This window comes from Chanos chanos, chromosome 5, assembly GCF_902362185.1.
Source record: "Chanos chanos chromosome 5, fChaCha1.1, whole genome shotgun sequence".
In the NCBI taxonomy this organism is placed as follows: Eukaryota; Metazoa; Chordata; class Actinopteri; order Gonorynchiformes; family Chanidae; genus Chanos; species Chanos chanos.
Window position 1 is genome coordinate 18,398,897 of NC_044499.1, and position 22,083 is coordinate 18,420,979.

Consider the following 22,083-nt stretch of genomic DNA (forward strand, 5'->3'; position numbering starts at 1 on the left):
AACTGATTAAACAAGAAAGGGGAAGTAGTCATTACGCTACAACCAATGGTATCAATCTATAATTCAAGTGACGGTAGAACTGGCGAATGAAATTTGTTCTTCGAAGAGCCACAACTCGGATACTTCCAATTGTATTCCCCTCGCCTGTAAATCTCATGATTGTAAATCCCCAGAAGGTGGTTGTCTTTGGTAGCCTTTGGATGCATGGCATCGCACAGATGTGACGGAGAGAAGTGCCTTTATGCAGAACATCAGACGTAAACCAGTGACTTCTTTGAAACTCTTGCATACTTCTTCCGAAAAATCAGGAATACAGTTGGAGAGTTCGTTCGAGTGATTATAGGTTCACTTCTGTTTCCACATTACAGCAGTAAATATCGACTCGTGCATTGCTTTCATAAACATCTACTGCTGAAGTCCATGAAGTCTATAAGAAGTAGCGTAGCGAAGCTATTATCGCATTGTCTGTCACATCAGTAGTGTTTCTCATCGTTATTTCCTGACTACGGGATGTCCTCTGTACACCTGGTTGTTTGATGGGGATTTTAAGGATTATGATGCCTCCCAAGTTTCAGCTCTTGGCACTGCTGGCATTCGCAGTGGCCATGGTTTTCCTAGAGAACCAAATACAGAAGCTGGAGGAATCGCGAGGTAAACTAGGTAGGTACTTACCTAGAGCCAGTAATTTGCGTCTTGCTAGCTATATTGTGTCAGACCGAGCAGCAACACCAACATCCTCTGGCTAAACTACACCAAATGCATCGTAGTCTTGTTCTGTTTTAGTTGCACTGCTATCGTTTAGTTGCACTACTATCGTTTTCACACTCTAGATTTATATTGAATAAACATGATAATGTATTCTTTTGTACGAGCAGCTTTGTGTGTGACTCTATGATGTTAGCTCGTGTCCGTACAGCAATAATTAAAATGTGTTTGTCTTTACATTTAAGTGTCGAAAGTCTGATTTCTCGGGTTAGGCTGGAACTTCTCTGTAGAAACGAGTGTTGCATGATAATAACTAATATGTTTGTGTGCCGGTCCTGACAGATATATACAAGTATTTGAAACTGTGGTCAAGAGGTCAGTCGCAGAGTGGCAGCTGTGAGGTCACTGAAAGATCCTGTGACTGACCCCCATAACTGGAAAATTGATATAGTCACAGCAGAGCCCATCAGGGCAGTTTTCCATTTCAGCATGCAACCTTTTGACTGGAATCTGTGGAGCATGCAGTACATAGACAAAGTGTGATATACTGCCAGATAAAGTGACCAATACTTCATCTCAAGTGCGAGCTGTAATTTTGGGGGTGCAGACAGAGTTGGGGGTGACTTGCTGTGTAAGCCCTTGAGCTAATGGAACAAGCCAGACGTGCATTCTTGTTGTGACTTAACACGGGATATTTTGTTTCATGCTCTTGATATGATACCTGTTTGCACTGTGATTCATCACTGCGTTGTCATATGACTGGTTTGTAACATTGCCCATCTACAGTCGCATTATGTTAACCCAAGCCTCAAAGCTTGCTCAATTAGCTGATCCACTTTCTTTCTCAGAGATTATGTAAGATGGTTCCACACAGTGTCTGACCTCTGTCTAGATCAATTACATTTTACTCCCCTATGCGGCCAGCACATCCTATGCTTGGAGATCTCTCTGTTTCCATTTACTCCATGATCTGCCATGCATTACAAAAATGACTCGTATTCCTCTATGGAGTCTCTCTCCTAAATGAATAGGACTACAGATGGGGAAGAGCATGTGAGACATTAGGACCTCACAGTACAGTTTTCCCACTGGCTGTAATCCTAGAGCATCATAACGCATAGGGCAGCGTAAATAGAAACGTTGTTTATAAACTTGTCATGTGGCTAATGTGTAACCAAAGCTAGACTTTTGATCCAGTCCTGTCTCTGGTACCTGAGTCTTAATTGAAGAAAATGTCTACATCAGACTCTTATGAGAAATAGTCTTTGGAAGATTTTGATGACTACTGATTACTGAAGTTTAAACAGAAGAGGGTATCATGCCATGCTCCAAATACATAGTTTGAAATGTTTCAACTTTATAACATTTCAGCCAGTTGAGGGCCAGAAAGCATTTACTTTCCCCTGTGTGTCACCTAAAGACAAATAATTACAAGAAATGCAGCGCAAATATTTAAGTCATCTTTGACTTTCCATTTCTTTTATCTAAAAGGGAGATGATCTGCAATTATAAATAATAATCATTCCAAATGATATTTTATGTGATCCTCAAGCCTATGAATGCTTTCTTACAGCGTGTTATATCTGAAGTATATTTCAGTATTCAGTTCCATTTCCGTGAAGTACATTTCAGTATTCAATTACTGTTTATCTGCACCGCACATGGTTCTGTCCCACTAAACTGCATGTTGTATAGTCCTACCACTACAGCTTGAATATGGAACAAGTGAGGTTTCAGTAGTCATACAGCATATGCATTGTGTCCTGTTTAACAGTGACAATGCAGAACCAAGAATGATTATGACGGCACTTTTCTAACTAGGGGATTCTTATTAAATGTCTGTGGACAAAGAGAGAGGTTGTTCGATACTTGACCTGATCATCCGGTCGCGGTCAAACCGCAACTTTCTCCCCTTTCCTCACTCGTTAACAGGAGGGCTTTGATTCATTCTGATCTTGGCTCCCTCTGTTGCTGTTTTTAGACTTCCGAAAGGCTATAACATGAGCTAATCCCTGTGCTATGCTGTGGCACTCATGACATTAACTACTGTATTTCACCACTGCCAAAATGACTGCCATCTGGCACATTGTCCTGATGTGCGGACAACTTTAGCTATGAATAAGATAGATATGAATGAGGTGTTTAAAATAAGCCAAGGAAAAGAGCAGAGGAAAGCCTCAGAGATCGGATCATCCAGCACTGTGTAACTTTATGCTGTCAGCAAGACAGAATTATTAAAGTACTATAAATTTGGAAGTCCTCTGCTTTTCTGGAGGTGAAAGAAACTATAAAAACCTTGCAGAAGAACCTTCCATTAAAGCACTGTTTCAGTGTTCTTTTGTTTGTCATCATTTCATTTAAGTTACGATTTAAAAATGAAGATTCGTTCTTGTCAACATCTCACTGTTTCAGTGTGCAGTTTCAGTTTTCAGTTAATGCTCTGAAATTCAAAAAAAAAAAAAAAAAAAAAAAGCCTAGTTACTCCGCTACACTTTCGGTGCTCCAGGTACTGCTGCATTGCAGGAGCAGTCCCCTGTGGACAGTAGGATGTGAGCGTTGGAGATGGTACTTGAAACGCCCCGGTGATTGTCAGAGACACTTTTGCAAATCTCAGTGGTCAGCATGTGCCAGCAGCATTTTTTTTTTGTTGTTGTTTTTTTTACGACAGTTACCAGTGTGGAACAGGAGATAATACATGCTGACTTGCATTTCACTTTCATAAGGTACAACCTAACTTACAATATCAAACAACTGAATGCAGAGACCTCGTTTTGTCAGTTCTTTGGAAAAGTTACTTCAGTTCTTCTCAGAATAGTATCTAGCTGCAACAAGCTGTTTTCCCCCTGGACATATTCTCTGTACAGCTTAGTCCGTGCACACCCTTTAACCTAACGCGATTGCCGCTGCATCAGTCAAATGACAACACAAAGGCTAAACAGTTGTTTATTCAAGTAATACAAACCGTCTCACAGAAACCGTTTTCGCCTCTGTTTTTTGTGCGCATCTGTGTGCAGTTTGGATCAGACGTTGCTGAGGTGGCCATAGAGCTGTCTTTTCGAACCCTTCAGTCACACACACTTAGACATATGAAGTGTTCGTTTGAAGGGCTGGGAGAGCACTTAACCAAAGCATGGAAAGCTCAATATGACACCTGCATTATGTAAGAAAACACTTTGCAGCTATCACTTTTAAAAAGTTGTCACAGTACAGTTTTAGCCTTGTATATCTATTTCGTAGTTCCAGTGCACAGTTAAAGACGTAAATAAAAAAAAAAAATTAAAACTTGTCAAAAGTATTTGATTTCATAAGGCTTAGCTGTCTGTTACAGGTTATAGGTAAGATGCTACCTCAGCTCTGTATCACTGACTGCTGAGCCTATCAAATCTCTCACTCAGCAGTAGCCTCTACATAATGTTTATTCTGGAATTTTCTCTCTTTTACTTCATTGGCTTTATGCTTTCACTGACTGTTTTTGCTGAGTCTACATATACCTTCTCTAATGGCCACCAGTGAGCATCTTGTTTTGTCTGAGAGCTCATCTCGACAAAGTTAATCATGTAGCATTAGTAACACAGTAAAAAGCTGGTGATAAATTGTCTGAGTGCCAGACTACCACGTGTTTTTTTTAATTTAATCACCGATGTGTCGCTGTCTCTTCAGCATGGAATGCTTGTTAAAATCATCTGCATTACTTCCCACTCCTGCTGTCATCCTGAAGTGCTAAGCGCCCCATGTGTTGTATTTCTAGCTGTTCCTTTGAGGATTTAAGAGAAAGAGAGACGTCCCTCCCACCTCACACCATCAGTTTGCCACTTAAGGACAGTGTGGAGGTTTTGTGATTGCTGTTATAGGAATATTATCTCAGATATCTTGAGCATGCTGTGCTGTAAAGAGTGTTGAAACGAGCCATAAAGCTTTGCACTTACACTCTGACTCTACCCTTTGTATTCTAACCAACACATCTCTGAATATCATAGTACGTTGGTATCCTAGCTTCAAGCTGCAAGCGTTATGGTTTTTATTATCTGTAGCTGTTATTTTGTTTGGCTGTTGCAGCTCCTTATCATGGCACACGAAAACCTGTCTGTTGCTGCAAGGTGTGGGCTGCTGAAGTGTCATTGATATGGGCTGCATCAAGAGATTTCTGTTTCTTTTTAATTAAAAAAAAAACCAAACAGTTACCCTCTGGATTGAACTAACTGTATTTTCATGTCCAGTCATTTTTTGTCGTTTTGGTTCCATCATTCTGTAACGTAACTGAAGTGATATCATTCATTCTGCAGAAAGAAAAACAGGTAACTGTAAACACTGAATCTGCTGGACGGTTATCCTGGTATCACTAATATGACTCAATCAGCTCTACTGACCACAGGAGAGAGCTGAGTCCAGAGGACAGACTGAAATAAAGGCATTTCAATGTCCTCTTCTCCTGCACACTGGCAGTATTTTACTTCCCCCCACAACTAGTAGGTCTATAGGTCTAGGCTGGAATAAGGGAGCTTTTCTCTCACACACAACTCAACTCAGGATACACAGCAAGGCAGGATGTCCCTTAATGACTAAATATTTGCTTCGTCTGGTAATCAGGTTCTCATAGAATGCCCCTCAAATGGGCCTCAATTTAGAGATAGTGAATTTAATAGAGGCCTGAAACAAATGTAATTTATGTAGTAGTTCAGTTATCTAATAGGATTATGCCTCATTTTGTAAATATTTTTTACCAATACGTAGTGTCATCTGCATCAATCAGTGACCTGGGTGATGCACTGCGTGTAGACCAGATTTACGACCGTGGCCTGAGGTTGCAGAATGTGAAATATTAATTTACCGTGTTTTTTTCCTCTCCTACTTTCTTTTTGCTAACGTGACGATGGCATCAAACAGCTGTCACTTTCAAGCAAAACAAAGAAGCTGCTGGTGTGCCATGATGTAATTGCTCTTTGTCAGTTGCACTGTGTTATGGAAAAGCTTGATAGCCAACACAGTGCTTTAAGACAGAGTTTACAGACTTCTCAGGGAGTCTTAGGGTCAGTCCGGTCTCTGTGCGACTGGAGCTCTACCCCAGCTAACAGGCTGGCCTTGAATAAGTGCTTTCATAGGACATCAATGGACGAGTTGTGTCTCAGGCTAGGAAGCTCCTTGGACACTGTAATTTGGTCATGAGGAAAGAATGAACGAGACAGAATTAGATAACAATTCCTCATTTTTTTTTTATTTGATACTTTAAGATGAAAAGCTACCAAAGAATGGAGGCCTGTTTTTTTGCTAGAGCATAAATATGTCAGTAGGGAAAAACACTGTTGTGTGGAAAAATGTGAAGAAATGTGTGATTTGAATCTGAAGTAAAATGTCTAACTTGTAGAAGAATTCTAGGTTGTAGATAAAGTTAGTACAAGTCTCTTACAAATACACACACACACATACAGAATTGTACATTAAGGAGTGTATGATCTCAAGAGTGACATAGGAGTGCTGTTTAAGAGAATTTATCCTTATTTGTAGTTTACTCCTCTCTAACCTGAACAGAAACACCATGTTAGTGCTGTTGAAGTCTGTGCCTTAACACAGCTGGTCATGTTTCTATAAGTTTAATGGTGACTGTACGTCTGACACGGTGCTATGTAAACTGGTAACAGTTGTTGTCAGTTAGGACAGCAGGTCCTATGAGCTTTGATTTGAGACTAGTTTAAACAGATACCAACAGCTGAGTGGGAGGGGCCATGGCTACTCATGATGTCTTCATCAATCCACAGGAGCAGCTGTCAGTCTCTCGACAAGTTTTAGTGGTTTTGTGTGGGAGGTTGAACGTCCTCTTAATGTATCTCACGAGTATTAGATGTCTTCAAACAAAGGCTCTGTTCAGTTTATGTATGGTGAAAACGGTCAAGTAAAATGATCTTATATTTTTAAAATTGCCATTGTTACCTCTGTTCGAATTACTTGAGTTTTGTTATTTAAATAGTTTAAGTAGAGAGGGTGACCAATTACTGTTTTAGAGAGTTTGATCCTACTCTCCTAATCCTGATAGGCAAGAAAGTAAAGAGAAAAGTTGCTTTTCCTTGTGTGGTACCAAGAGTCAATGTGACGACCATTCTCAATTTATTGAAGCATCTCTTAAAGAAAGATATTACTAGCTTATCTCACTTTTACCTAGCCTAATGTGGGATTCATGCAACCATCAGTGGAAAGTGATCAGTAGAATTATAAGTGAATCAATGCTAGCATAGGCTATGGATGTCAGTACAGAGAACGGGGGGGGGGGGGGGGGAACAGAGCTGAGTAGCCAGTGTGACTTAAAGTGAAGGTTTCTCTGTGAAGAGCTACTGCAAATCCTTGAGAACATACACACAATCTTAGTTCTCAGCTCTTCATCACTTGTCTGGTGTCAGTAGACAAAGACAGCAATCCACGTTGGTTGATCTCAATGTGCTTGTCATATTTTTTTCTTTCTTGCTGAGCGCATAACAGGGCTCTGGTTAATCGTTCGACCAAAGTATCGATTTCAGTGTTCACTTGGATGCTGTCCACTGCAGCTAAAGAGAGATGTCCCCAGAGCGCAGTGTTCTCCTTATTAACATTTCTAACGGTTCTCCTCTTGCTCCGCAGAACTTGCCATAGCCAGGCACGAGGTCCGAGAGATCGAGCAGAGACACACTCAGGACGGAGCGAGGGAGAGCCTCCTGGACGAGGCCGATGACGTGGTCATCATCTACAACCGAGTGCCCAAGACTGCCAGCACCTCCTTCACCAACATCGCCTATGATCTGTGCAGCAAGAACCACTACCACGTACTGCATATCAACACCACCAAAAACAACCCCGTCATGTCAATTCAGGACCAGGTGAGAGCCTGCGTCTCTGACTGGTGTTTGGTTCTGTGTACTGGAGCATTTTTTTGGTTGACACCACAGGTCCCTTAGTGTTACTAAAGTTACCAGTCGTCATTTAAAGTGCAGATTTTTCAAATTTAGAGCTACGTTATCAAACAACTCTGTCTGTTTAGGACAAGCATAATACTGGAGAATAAATGTTTTTACCATTTAAAAGACTGGCAAGTGGTACATTTATCATGCTGGACAAATCCTCAAGTTGGTTTTTAAAGCCATGTCTCTGTTCTTTTGGGGGTTTTTTTGGTTTTGCCATAAGAACATGGTAACTGCCACAGCAGAAACACAAGTACTCTTCAGGACTTATTGAGACAGAGAACATATCTAATGTCAGCTCGTAGTGCCGGCAGCAATGAGCTGTTGTCTGTATTTTCAGGTTCGTTTTGTGAAGAACGTAACATCATGGAGGGAGATGAAACCTGCATTCTACCATGGACACATTTCCTTTCTGGACTTTGCTAAGTTAGTAGCTTATTTAGTGATGCATTTTAATACTAGTTTAAAACAGAAACCTGGACAAAGGCCTTTGAAAATTAACATGTTTTAACACAATATAGTGGTAGATACATCCTTTGTGAGACTAATTTTCCCTCTGGCTAGGTTTCTTTCAACCATATTTAAGAGGTATACATTGCAAGGCATATTTGTATTACAGTAATATAATAAAAAACTGCAATATATAGATGCAAAGAACAACAATAGTATACAGTTACACAATGCAGAACATCCAACACTTTGCCTGCATGGGTATACAAAAGGACACTGTACACAAGGCTCCACAAAAGTTTGAGATTTCTTTTGCTTTAACATTAGTCCATGTAACATTCTAAAGTAATGATTAATAACTCTGTTTTACAGATTATATACACAGATCTTTCTTTTGCCAACTTAAATTTATGTAAATGAGTCTTCCATGAATGATCCCATATGCACACCTTTTACGGATCCACTTTTACGGTGAAATAACACAAAAATAAATCCACCCTGAAGCTAAGCCCTGTATCTGTTATTTTAAAGGGTACATTTTCTAATTCTTGCAAAAACATTTAGTTGCTAAAATAAATGTAAATTGTAACCAGTAGAATTTGGTGCTGCTGACTCCTTGTGGTTGAGGAGAGTTTTACACCACAGTGGAATATGCACATAAAAGACAGCTGTTAAATAATCTGTGATACACGACTGACAGAGGCTTGATCCACTCACACACCTACTCCGTCCCCACTGCCCTTAGGTTTGGAGTGAAGAAAAGGCCCATTTACATCAACGTTATCCGAGACCCCATAGAGCGCCTGGTGTCTTACTACTACTTCCTTCGCTTTGGGGACGATTACAGGCCGGGTCTGAGACGCAGGAAACAGGGGGACAAAAAGGTGATTCTTCACGTATCTTCCTTTGATTCTTCACAGAGCTTAGTGCCTTGTTTTATAGATTTATAGCTGAACGTAGTTTGTCGTGTTTGCTAACATACTCCTTGTTGTGTCTGGTCTTGTAGCATTGTTTATGTACGGGAGCCTAAGTCTAAAGTAATGTTAACCAAAGGTCATAATTATATCAGTAAGAACTGGACTTGCATTATTGAAGAGTTGCAGGTGGTTATTAGTGGTAGTTTTAAACCTTCATTAGCGCCTGCTGTACATCCCTGACTTAAAAGCTGAGTGTATGTTGTACATTAGTGATTTGATGTGAATGTGTGATTCTTCTGAATGTACAGAGGTGTTTACTGTGTTTTAGACTTTTGATGAGTGTGTATCTGCGGGAGGTTCTGACTGTGCTCCTGAGAAACTCTGGCTCCAGATCCCTTTCTTCTGTGGTCACTACTCAGAATGTTGGTATGTAATCTTTCACTTATACACTTTTCACACATTACACATCCTCAGAATGTTAGTATATAATCTCTCACACATACGCTTTTCACACATCCGCAATGACTCCGGGATCTATCATTTGAATGTATCTCTTTACCCACCAGGAACATTGGCAGCAAATGGGCTTTGGAGCAAGCCAAGTATAACCTGGTGAATGAGTATATGTTGGTGGGGGTAACAGAGGAGCTGGAGGACTTTGTTATGATGTTGGAGGCAGCGCTTCCTCGCTTTTTCAAAGGAGCTCTGGAGCTCTATCGAACAGGTATTGTTGTTTCACGCTGTTTTTCCACCTCCACGTTTGACCTCGTGCTGAATTCTGCTTTCCGATTCTGCTTTTGATGTGTAATTTTTGAAAGATATATAAATATTTATATAAAGCACTGAATTTCAAGGTTTCTTCCTCTTGCTGCTTCGTTCTAGGGAATTTTTCCTCTGCACTCTTGCTTTTGGCTTGTTCACTAGGGGTTTAAGTACTGATGTCTGTGAAGCAGCTTTGAGAGAATTTTAAATTATAAAAAATGCTATAGAAATTTACTTGAACTAGAATCTCGTATTTCAACTCCATTTTCAAGTAGTTTCAGTTGGTTTGAAGAGTGTGGAGATATCATGTCAGAATGTCTTGGGGCTAGCTTAAGTTGTGTTCTTTGTCCTGATGCTGTTTCTATAAACCCTCACAGGGAAGAAATCTCATCTGAGGAAGACCAGTGAAAAGAAACCTCCAACCAAAGAGTCCATCGCTAAGCTCCAGCAGTCAGAAATATGGAAAATGGAGAATGAATTTTACGAGTTTGCCCTTGAGCAGTTCCAGTTTGTGAGGGCCCACGCGGTACGGGAAAAGGATGGAGAACTTTACCTCTTAGCCCCAAACTTCTTATACGAAAAGATCTACCCAAAAACGACCTGAGTTCCTCAAAGATCTTCTACGCTGCTCCATAGTACTGTCAAACACACTGAAGACAAGAAAATCGAACACCCAGACCCAAGGGATACGAGATCAGCCTGAGCATTAGGACTAACTGTCCATTTAGGCCTGAGCTGAACTAAAGGGTTTTGTAGGTGACTAGTTCTGAGAGGGTATCTCTCAGAGGACCATGGCACACTTTGCCACTGACTTTCTGCAGAAGTCACAGAGGTCATAGTCAGGCTGCAGTCTAAGGCTGTTTGTTTTTTTTTCCTGTCCGGAGAGGTGGGAAATGACATGAGTGATATTCATTTTAACAGGGCTGACTGGATTCTAGACCTTGTCACTCAGCCTGATTTAATGGCCTGCTGGAACATTCTCAGTGTCCTCTGTTTATGCCAGCATTATTCGAATCATTATATCTGTGGCCCTCTTTTTATTGGCTTAATTGCGCTTCCTCTTGCTTGTTTTTTACACAAATTTATGATTATAGAGGGGATTTTCAACACCCTGGTTTTATAATAGGAAACTGAGGTTTAATTTGTGCGATTAGCATAAAATCTATATGACTACTAAAATGTCCAAGTGTTCTGGTGTGGGTCACAGGCTCTACACATGGTTTTAACAAGCCATTAGGGGACTTGTTCTTTATTGTTTTGTTAATTTATCACAATGAGTACTATGGTGATTGAAATACACCTGTCATGACTGTGGTATTATAGATATGTTTTTTTTAATGAATATACTTTTTGCATCATTAGTGGGTACTGTGAGATGTTTACAGAAATTGAGATTGTTAAGAAGAGATTATACTGCTGTAAATATTGGTCATTTTCATGAATTTGGACCAAATGGTTCTTTAAGGAAAAAAATATAAACATAAATTCAGACAAGGAGGGAGAGAGAAAAGAAACGACTCTAAATAATTTCTATACAAGTTGTATATCGAACATAAACAAGTTTCTGTTTTATCATTTTTCCAAAGTGATTATAATTTTCTTTATGTGATTACATTCAAAGTATTTCAAAGTTAGGCCTAATACTTTTGACTCTACTTGACAACTTTTTGTGGTAACACAGACATGCATGTTAATTTTCCTGAATTACAGGTAGACAGACGGTATGTCACACTCAAAGGCTTGGTCAGATTCTAAACAATAACCACAGACCGTAGCAGGTCAATCCAATTTTTTCGTTTCTGTGTAATTTTAAAAAAGGATAGATATAGTGTCTTATACAACACATTTCAATCTCAACCACTACCACTCTGTTATTTAAAGTGTGAACATCTGAATGTTAGTGTGGTGTCAGGGACCACTATGGCTGTACTTTGCCCAGGTCCCTGGTTTTCTAACGTTCATGACTTATATTGTCCAAACATAGTTCATTAACATTATTCTCTATCAGCCATGAACCAAAAGAGCAGGTCAGCTGGTTATTCTACATAGAGCGTGGCACAGTAGAACATAAACACTGACAATTAGGACACAACAGCGTAGTGCGCTGAAGCACTTTCTGAAGACTGAAGATTGCTAAGTTCCGTTTGCTCCAGTTCCATTTGTACTATGTATCCACAATAAGTGTCATAGTTTGGGATGCCTTCATTCCACACTGTATCCGTAATGTTATGGAAATACGCTACTTTTTTTTCCTGCGTGTGTGTGTGTGTGTGTGTGTATGTGTGTGTGTGTGCGCGTTTGTGCGTGTGTAAGAATGTTCTGTGTGTAATTGTTCACTCATGCTGCTGGACAAACGCAGATTGAGACTCTGAGTAGATAGTGCCTTCATTTTTGGAAGCTACAGTTCAACAGAAGCAGAGATCCAGTTTAGTTCAGTTCAGATTGCATTTTTGGTTTTCTTTATCATTGTGGCTTTTTTTTATTTCATTTTGTGTGTGTTGGTGGGTGTGATATGTGTTTTTGTTTAGTTCATTTTATCTTTGTGTTTTGTTTTTAATGCCCTAAAAATATATTAAATACCTGCAGTAATTGTACTTGTCTATTCTATTCTTAAGCGTAAATCTAAGCAAATTACTTTGTCTTGCTAAACAGTTTCAATTCCCAGTTAAATGTACGGCAAAAAAAACTTTTTGACAGGACAACAGGAATTATCAATCACTCCCGATTTACGGAGTCAAACTGCTGAAATGCCATTTCCTTCAGAGTTTTGTTGACTATATCCATGCTCGGTTATGTATCTTCAAAAGTCTCTTGATCGTGAAGCTGGGGTTCACCTCTTTCTCCTCTCAGCAGATGGCGCTGTTAGAAAAGTGAAACTCTGGCTGGGATTCAACCTTAAAAATCATCGGTTTGGCTGGATTTGTTCTTTCTTTCTTTGCCTTTCATTTGAAAAGATGCATTTGAATTGACATCATAAAAATGTTAGTTATGTATGTATTTTAGTAGCTTTTAAGTTGCCTTTTAAACATCATCAATTCTTGAGACGTTTCCTACAATGCATCTGAACCATCTGCATTTTAGCCCTGAGTGGAAATATAATCAGTAACTCAATTAAAGCATCGCGAAGCCATTCTTTCTGTGTCGTGGCATAGATAATAGATTAAATAATTAATTTCCCTATTTAGCCCATTGTTGTTTCCACTGTTGAGCCACAGTATATGGGCACAGTCTGGGGAACAGATACGAGCCTGCCTTTCAGAGATAGAATTTTTCTAATTAGTACACCAGTGAGAGCTGTCGTATCCCACCGGTGGTCTTTGTCAAAGGCTTTGTGCGCCTCTCGAGCCGCCCCCCCCTTCTCCCCCCCGACTGCTAGACGGCTGATTGAGCTGTCACTGACAGATGAAGAGGTTACTCAGAAAGACTCTGTCTCTCTTTTATAGACCACCGAGTGTCTCTTCATTTTTAATGAACACATCATAGCCGCTGAGTGCAACGGCAAGGGAAGATTCGGTGGTAGTCATGCTGCAGGTGAGGGTTGGCTAACGCTGCTGTGCTGAGTAAGAGACCAGAACTCTGAATTGACAGTTTATCCCAACATAAGCACATTTGTGCGATTTCCCATCGCTGTCTGAATAGTGTTCTTGTGCCGCGTAGCTCTGTATTTCATTCCCATGCTGGGCATAGCAGGTCATTACAAGCGTTTGTTTATTTGGCTAATGCGCTTCACCTGAACCATCACAGTGTGCTTCTGCTTAGCAAATACTGAGCCAACTTAGCTCTGGGGAAAAATATTTTTCCATTACACATGTGAACACTCATGTTCCCCGACACGCAAGTTTCAATCTTTATGCATGCCATGCAGTTAAAGCAGTAAATGCAACTCCAGAAACACACACACAGACAAGAACCCCGAAGTACATAAATACTGTGAATGAGACAAAAAGGGACAATTACATGAATGTCTGTGCAAAATAACTGCAATACATATCCTGTTTTATGTTTTCTTCTTTTTTTTTTCTTTTTCTTTTTTTTTAAGGGGGGGGGGGGGGGGGGGGGGGGGGGTTGTGCTTCAGAAGTGTGGTCAAAATAGTTAATGCATGCCAAGTACAGTACACTGTGATTAGATATATAACCAGCCTCAACATGTGAAGATCTTTAAAACTCCTCAAAATGAATGGTATCCTACGCACAAACACTCTGCAACCATTTGGCCCTGACTTGTCATCAGAGACTAATTTCCACTGTCAAATACAAGTGACATGTAAAATGGTGATGACTACAAGTGGGCTGTGTTCTTGAAACAACCTCCATTTCTCTCCTTCTCACACTCTGCCTTTCTCTGTGTTTCATTTTAGCTTTCTCACCCTCTTTCCTCCCACATCTTGGCAATCTAGAGGTGTTCAGGTTTGAATTAAGATCAGCACGCTAGATAAACAGTTAAAACTGGTTTCCATGGCTACCTCTTTGCTTTGATTTCATTATAAGCCGATGGTAATCAAACCTAAATGACAGAAAGATGATAAGAGAGCCAGTCTCCTTTTCTTAGAGCTGATTTTCCATTACCACTCAATCAGATTTGTGCTGGGCCTTTTTTTCATGTCATGGCAGCTATGACAGTGTTTGTAAAGCGTAATTAGTTCCTAAAGAACTGTGATCAGGCTGCTATTGTTGAGAGGCCTAGCAGGGTGGATTTTCAATTTGGCACTTCCTTGCAGTGGAAAAGAGTCTAAGTGCTTTTTGTTTCGGACTTTCAAAACTAGACTTGTCCTGTAACTACACTTTATGTGTTTAGCTGCATTCTGAAAGGTTGATGTGGGATAAATGGGAGAGGAAAAAGAATTAAACATATGAAAAAGATTGAGTACAAGATCAAGGCCTCATCATTGGTGGAGGTTTTTTTTTTTTTTGGATTGTTATGTTTTCTCATGTGGCCCTACCCACTGAATCTCTTAATGAGTTTTGCAGAAACCTGAAGGAACCTAAAAAAAATCGTGTTAAGCTTTTAAATCATCATAGTCTCCTGTGTGTTCTCCCTCTTTGAACAAAACCCAGACCCTCATTACCAAGTGCAGCTGCACTCTAAGAAACGATAATGGCATTCACATAGTTCAGTGGGTCAAAATGTGAGCAAATGTTCAAATCTCCACTCAGCTCTCTAACAAGATCTCCTGCAATAGAGAAAGTGAGACAAATCAGACAAATACATTCTTATTTTATATTGTAAAAATTTTGCATTATTTTGTTTGCTATTTGTACATGTAAGTACATAGTGGTATCCAACACAGTTTGATCCTGGTGTAAGTGATTAGTCATTCAATGGAAGCTTTTGTCAGCAAAACTTAATTAAACAATAGCCTTTGAACTTCAAAAGAATATACAGTATCTGTAAACCACTTGAAAGTGGACCAGATGAAGCCTGGGAAAACTACTTGTACAGCTATATAATATTAAATGACTTGACAGGGTTGTCTAAATGGTTCCGAATAAGAATGATTCTTCACCATTCCATGAAGAGGACTGCGTATGATAATGTCTTTTAATTACTGTTAGTTTTCTTTTTACTTTGGAATAGTGACAAAGAAATAAAGCTAATGAGACAAAGCCCCGCCCTCTCTGTGACCAGCCAGAGATGACTAATTCTCTATACCCATACATCCAAGGTGGTTTGTGTGTTTAAATGAATTATAACACTTACCATATTGTCTCTATCAAATGATTAATCTCCCCTTATCTTCCTTATGCTCTCTCTCTCTCTCACTGACATCCACACACGCTATAGTGATAAGAAAAAAACTGAAGGACCGATTAAGGTAATCTGTTGGATGTTTTTCCTCAGTGAAGTTAGAGTTCGGAAGCGTTGCAATTAAAATGATTTTTTCTGACCTTTTGTGTTTTGTTCCAGTGTTTGCAAACAATTCCCATAAAACTCAGCTACAGCAGTTTGGTTAGCAGAATATCTACGAGACATCGACATTGAAAGGAGATTGGTTGAGGGTTTTTTGCGTCATCAGATGACGGACGTTTTAATACTATCGTTGTAGCTCATGCTTAGGATTCAGTTTGGGGATGTGGACGCGATTGTGGACTGTGAAACTGAGGGAAGAAAATCAATGGATTATGGAATAATGACGTAATTAGAAAACCTCGGCATTTCGAAGAGAATTGCATGATCTCAAGACAGAAGTGATGGTTTCGACATAATGATAAACAGTGGAAGCAGTCCAGTTTATGCTTGTGTTGCCTGTCTTTCTGCCTAACAAGAAACCAACTTGCCAGCTGAAAGAACGCAGCCTCACACAGTTACAGAACAAACAGAGCACAGCTTGTCCACGAGAAGTACGAGGTAGGTATTTAGCTAGTGATCTAATTCAGGCAGTGGGCTACATTTCCTGTTCTCGGCACAAGATGTATTTCTCGTATTTCTCAAATGTTGTCTCAATCCGTTAAATATATAACAGAATGCCCCTATGTATCTGCATTAATGGACTCTTAGACCTAATATTAACAGAACTGACAAAAGTTTAGGTACGACTGTGAAGAGCTGGACCGCAGTAGATGACTGTCACCTGCAAAGATTGAAATGATAGGAGAAACTATTAAAATTAACGAGAACTTTCTTAAGCATAGGGATATTACTCGCCGAATACACTGATTAAATGTCCAAGACCACTTAATCTTTTGAATAATGGTTTTATTTCTAAAGTAGCCCGTGACGTCAAAGAGCAGCCTTCTGCAGGATTTTGTTCGGACCGCAGCATATTACACCTGGTTCCTATAATCACGCGCTGCTCATTAGCCGAATCAGGTGTGTTTGCGTAGGGTAGGCGCATAGGTCTGCTTAACCAGTAACACTTTAAGTGGCCATGGCAACGCACATTGTACGGTGTTCAATTCTTGTTTCACTGGTCGCCAATACTGTTGGTAAAGCTATCCAAACTACAATTTCTGAGAAGAATTATTACACTCTATATCAAAACTATGTCTCTGTATGTGTTACATTGTAATATCAGTGTTATAATAGTATAAACATTGTTACTATACAGCTGTTAAAACCATCATTGAGACAGAGTAGCTAGTGCATCGGTGGCCTCAGTATGCAACAATTTTTTAGCAATGCATTTTTTAAATGTTACCGTTCAGCTGCTATGTTAGCACTGAAAAAAACATGTCACCTATAGCATCAGAACAGCTATGAAAAGACTGCATGTTTCTTCATAAAACAAAGTTATGACTAGCTGAGGAAAAAAAAAGAAAAAAAACGTGTTTATGCAACCCAAACGCTGAATTTTGTTATTTATTTTCAACAGCTGAAGACAGAATGGTCAACACGACCGAGGGCGGCACGCAGCGATCTCATGTCAGAGAGGAGTCTTTGCCGTGGAAGCTGTGCATGGGATGTGGCGGAAAGATAGTGGATCGTTTCCTCCTCTTTGCCATGGAGGGCTACTGGCACAGTCGCTGCCTCAAGTGTTCCTGCTGCCAGGCCCAGCTGGCAGAAATTGCCACCACGTGCTTCACAAAGAGCGGCATGATCCTCTGCAGAAACGACTACATAAGGTACAGCCCCAGCCCTGTGACTGGGTGTTACAGTCACTTTTGATGCACTGTTCGAAAGATGCCCAGTATCATCACAAAATGGAGAACAGAGGGTATTTGAGTACATGATTTCGTCTGCAACATAATGACACATAACCACTAATATCTGAATCACCTCTTCAAGAGTGGAATTCTGTAACGTGTAATTGTTAATAGGTGCTCTTATGTTTCTGTGGTCATATTTCAACAAGTCACTAAAATTGTGCGTACTGTGGCTCTTTGAAGCCCTATCACATGATTTAAATCTCATTTGAACTGATTCTAATAGTAGTATAAAGGAGCTTAGTGTTTTAGCAGCCACAGCACAGATGCAGCATTTTAAAGCACACTCCTTTGAAGGGTCAATTGAAAACATCTGACGCTGAAGGAGCACTTTTGAATATGTTTTGATGATCTGCCTCACTGAATATAACACAACAGAATGTAAATACTCTGAGATGAGTGGCGGAGCAGTTCGTCTTTAAATCACCATAGGGATAGGCCTATCTACAGCCACCTATGGGTTTGTGAACACAATTAAAGTATCTTTAAACAGCTCAATAAGTGGGTCTCTCTTAGGAGCTCAGTGATGAGGGTCGCAGGATATAATGAATTTCCCCCTAACTACAGCACCATATCAGACATGAGTGAGCTCGAGCGTGACAAAACAAAACATTTAATTAGAACTGCCTTTTTTTCCCAGTGACTGCAAAGGAAGCTGATTATAAGGGTCACATATCCCCAGGCTCTACAGGCATCCAGTTGCAGGGTTTTAATTAGCCATGGATCTATTTCTAATTTAAAGAGGCTCCGCAGTTTCAGTTATAAATGAGTACTGGATGAAACTGATTGATTTGATGCAGGCAGGTCAATGCATTATTTCTCCATATGATTTATTGCATGTCAAAGTTTGCTCTGCACAGGCCTCCTGATACAGTAAGTGCATTTGAATTAATTGGCTAGACGGGATTAGCGCGGCATAATTAATTTTAGGCCTCTAATTTTAGCGGGCATAACCTAATTTCACATGCTGAAAACTGCCTTATTGTATATTCATCAACATTAATTATTATCTTCTTTATATACGCATAATTTCCCCCATCTAATTGCTAGAGAAGTATTCTATGCAACTTGTAATTGATTCTGTAGGTGTACGGCTGAACTAAGCCTCACCCTTTAAAACCCACTGATTTGGAGAAAGCAACTGAAAGCAATTATGACAAAGAGCCCCTAGCCTTAATTACTGCAACCAGGGGAATCTCAGCAAAGCAGGAGATCAAGGGAAATCAGTCTGTTAGTCACAAAGATAGACAACAGCCTTAACCAAAGCCTCAAGACTTCAAATGGTCTAATGAACATTTCCTTGTCAAATAATTGACTTGATGCCTTGAGCTAACTGAAATGAATGAAGCGCTTGCATGATTAGAGCGGATTAAGGGAGGAGATGGGAGTAGAAGGCACTTCCTTGAAGTGAGAAGGTTTCTTCAACTGGTCATTTTTTCAGGAAAGTAAGAGAGAGAGACATGGCAATGTGGTACTGCTTTCACACAGTGCGTGACTGTATTAAGGTCACAAATGTGAAGGCTTAGATCTCTATATAGACAAAAGGTCTCACACACACACACACACACACACACGCAAACACACACACACACTTAGTTAACACCCTGGAATGCTGAGGGTGCAATTTCTTTCTCTATAGAGACTTTGGTTTTAGTATACATGTCTGGACCACATTAGTAGGTGTGTGCGTCAGCTGCTGGTTGTTTTCCAACCTTTTTTGTTAATTGTTGGTTTATTGTAAACATGGTTCAACAGAGGGTTTGTGTGTGTGACGTTACTACTTCTGACAACAGTATATGGGTTGTAATCTATCTCTGTCTGTACTTTGTAAACTTTTCAGGTTGTTTGGTAACAGCGGAGAGTGCAGGGCTTGTGGCCTGTCCATTCCAGCTAATGAAATGGTCATGAAGGCACAGGGCAGTGTCTTCCATGTTAAGGTAATCTGGGCCATTATAGAGGGCTATATTTATCTATGTGCTCTCTGAACAAATAGACACAACAGCTTTATATGTTCCTTTCTGTGGACTAACATATTAGTGGAGAAGAAACATCAAATGTTTGAATTGTTTGTTCTTATTGATAATTGAACTGAATTAAATAGATTATTATCATGAAGGCACAAGGCAGTGTCTCCCATGTTAAGGTAATCTGTGCCATTATAGTGAAATATATATATATATATATATATATATATATATATCTATGTGCTTTCTGAACAAATGCACATTGCAGCTGTATATGTTCCTTTCTATGGATTAAAATGTTTGTGGAGAAAAAACATCAAATGTTTGAGTTGCTTGTTCTTCTCAGTAGTTGAACTGAATTAAATAGACTATCCTCTTTATAAGTTGTCTTGATTTGATTCAAATGTCTTGACCTAGCCTAAACCTCAGTGTCTTGGTATTCACTTGTAAATTTGTCTTTACTCTCCAGTAATAATGCATTAAATGGGCGTTGAGGAGAATTTGTCACAATTTGGCAGAAGAGTGTAATGTTTTCGAATGTTCTTATGTTTTGTAGTGTTTTGTGTGTTCCACCTGCCACCATCAGCTTGTTCCTGGTGATCGTTTTCACTATGTGAATGGAAGCCTGTTCTGTGAACATGATAGACCCTCTGCATCAGCTGCACACATCAGTGACCATCTGAGTTCTCTCCAGCACAAGAGCTTATTGTCAGATCAGAGGGTAAAAGCAGCCTTCAGCCATTCAGCAAAATCTCACAAAATCCTAATTTAGCTAATAGTACCCACAGTTCTGGAATTCCTGTTTTTGAATCTCGTCTGTCGTCTTTCGTAATAGAAGCTTGCAAGTTCACCTCCTTTTTTTTTTTTTTAGCCAGTGATTTCTTTCACTTCAATTTATGCAGCAGAATATGGCGTTTTAAATTGGGTTACTCCTTGGAGCTGAAAAGCAATATCGTGAAGCATTCTTGCGTGTCATGATCAATTTTGTATTGGTTGGTACGTGATGACCTTTTTCATCTTTGTGGGGCTGCCATAATTAGGTAGCTGTTCCGTTGCACATGTAATATTGCATCACTGTGTTTAATAGCAGAGAAATGTCCATGTCTCTGTGCCTGACTGGAGGACATCATAAACTATGCAATCATCACAGGTGTAAATGTTTTTTTGTTTTTTGTTTTGTTTTGTTTGGGGTTTTTTTTACAGAGTTTGTCATGCATTTAGCTCTGGCTTAATTAGCCAATCAGACAATAATTATCTTTGGGCTTTTTTTCACATCTCTCTTTTCATGGAAATTCAGTGTTTATGACAAAGCATCTCAGAAAATTTGGAAATATATTTATTTTATGCATCCATGTTGGAAAGAGTAATTTGTCATTAATGTAAAGCTCTATACTTACAGGCTTTCTCACTGTTTTCTCTATGTTTGTTTCCTCAGGTATGTTAGGTAAAGAGGTGGAAGATACCGAATGGAGACTGTGTCTTATTCTTTTACCATCACATGGGAAACATAAGCGAGTGGAGACTGCCAACCTGCAATCCAGTGTCTGTGAAACACAGTGTTAAAATACTGAACAGGAACTGACATACCTGTAGATTAGATATATGGTTCACACGGATTCCAGGAATCCAGATGCCTGGAAGAACTACAAGAAAACTTCCAAACAAGAAGTACTTTTTTCTCTTTTAATTGTTTGTAATAACACTTTTGTACAGGTGTTAGTTTGTTAAAGTACTATTTAGTTGGGGTTTTAAATTACCATCATGGTATCTCATTTGAGATTTGAAACTCATTTGCTCTTATATGACAAAAATGAATTAACAGATACATTGCCTGTTTCTTGTCATCATGTCATGTGCATTTTTATAACTTTTGTGCTTGATTTATTCAACCATTTTTTTTGTGTTTGGAACATTGCTTTCACTCAGCTTGATTACCCATACTCAATTATACATTTTAAACTATGTAACAGACTCTGTGCAATATGTGTAGCCACATTATCAATTAATCTTACATTTGTCAACCTATTCTCATCAGTGTTTCATAGGTAAAACTGCATATAACTCTATATAATTACTTGTGCATCATATACAAACTGATTTTCTTTTCACAGTGTGCCGAAATTAACCAATTACAAATTTCTAATATTGTTCACAGGAAAAGTTCAAGCCATTTTCTCTGCATAGCCTTTATAAACTAATGGTGTAACATCAAGACATGTGAACTGGGAAGAGCAAGCTAACGTGCATCAATGAATATATTTGTTTTCCTCTTCATCCAGCTCCTTGAATGTTATGGCTACATACATGGAAAATATTGTCTTTGTTTTTAATTAAATATTAAATGAATGACTGCAGTAATATCAGCCATTTTCACTCTGCCATATTCACTCAAATGGTCCATTTGCTCCATTTTTACTAAACCAATTGAAAACTGAAAAATTTTGTAATATTCACAACATTCTGTTACTTCAGTCACAGCCCTGTTCAACATAACCTGGATGCCCAGAGCATTGATCCAAACCTTGCAGCATGGAAGCAGAAGCTTGCCCCAGAAACAGTGATGTAATAACAACAACAAATTAAAACAAAGCAAATTGGATTATATAATATTAACAGTGGACGTTTCAAAAATTAACATCTGTTTAAGCAACATTTCCACAACTAAAACTGTTATTTGCAGCAGTAAAATTTGTAAGGTTATGTTGATGGCATAATAAATCT

At 39.3% G+C, this 22,083-nt stretch overlaps 2 protein-coding genes across 2 annotated transcripts; both read left to right on the top strand.

Annotated features, from left to right (window-relative positions):
• Positions 1-536: 536 nt before the first annotated feature.
• hs2st1a (heparan sulfate 2-O-sulfotransferase 1a) lies at positions 537-10,361 on the top strand. Its single transcript, XM_030775413.1, has 7 exons — positions 537-660; positions 7,312-7,547; positions 7,969-8,054; positions 8,824-8,962; positions 9,324-9,421; positions 9,562-9,719; positions 10,135-10,361. The coding sequence occupies exons 1-7, from the start codon at positions 537-539 to the stop codon at positions 10,359-10,361; spliced, it is 1,068 nt and encodes a 355-aa protein (XP_030631273.1).
• A 5,655-nt stretch (positions 10,362-16,016) lies between these two features.
• On the top strand, positions 16,017-21,074 carry lmo4 (LIM domain only 4). Its single transcript, XM_030775382.1, has 5 exons — positions 16,017-16,103; positions 17,068-17,317; positions 19,239-19,335; positions 19,919-20,083; positions 20,798-21,074. Exons 2-5 carry the CDS (start codon positions 17,079-17,081, stop codon positions 20,804-20,806), a joined length of 510 nt encoding a protein of 169 aa, XP_030631242.1. The 5' UTR covers positions 16,017-16,103; positions 17,068-17,078; the 3' UTR covers positions 20,807-21,074.
• Positions 21,075-22,083: the final 1,009 nt, after the last annotated feature.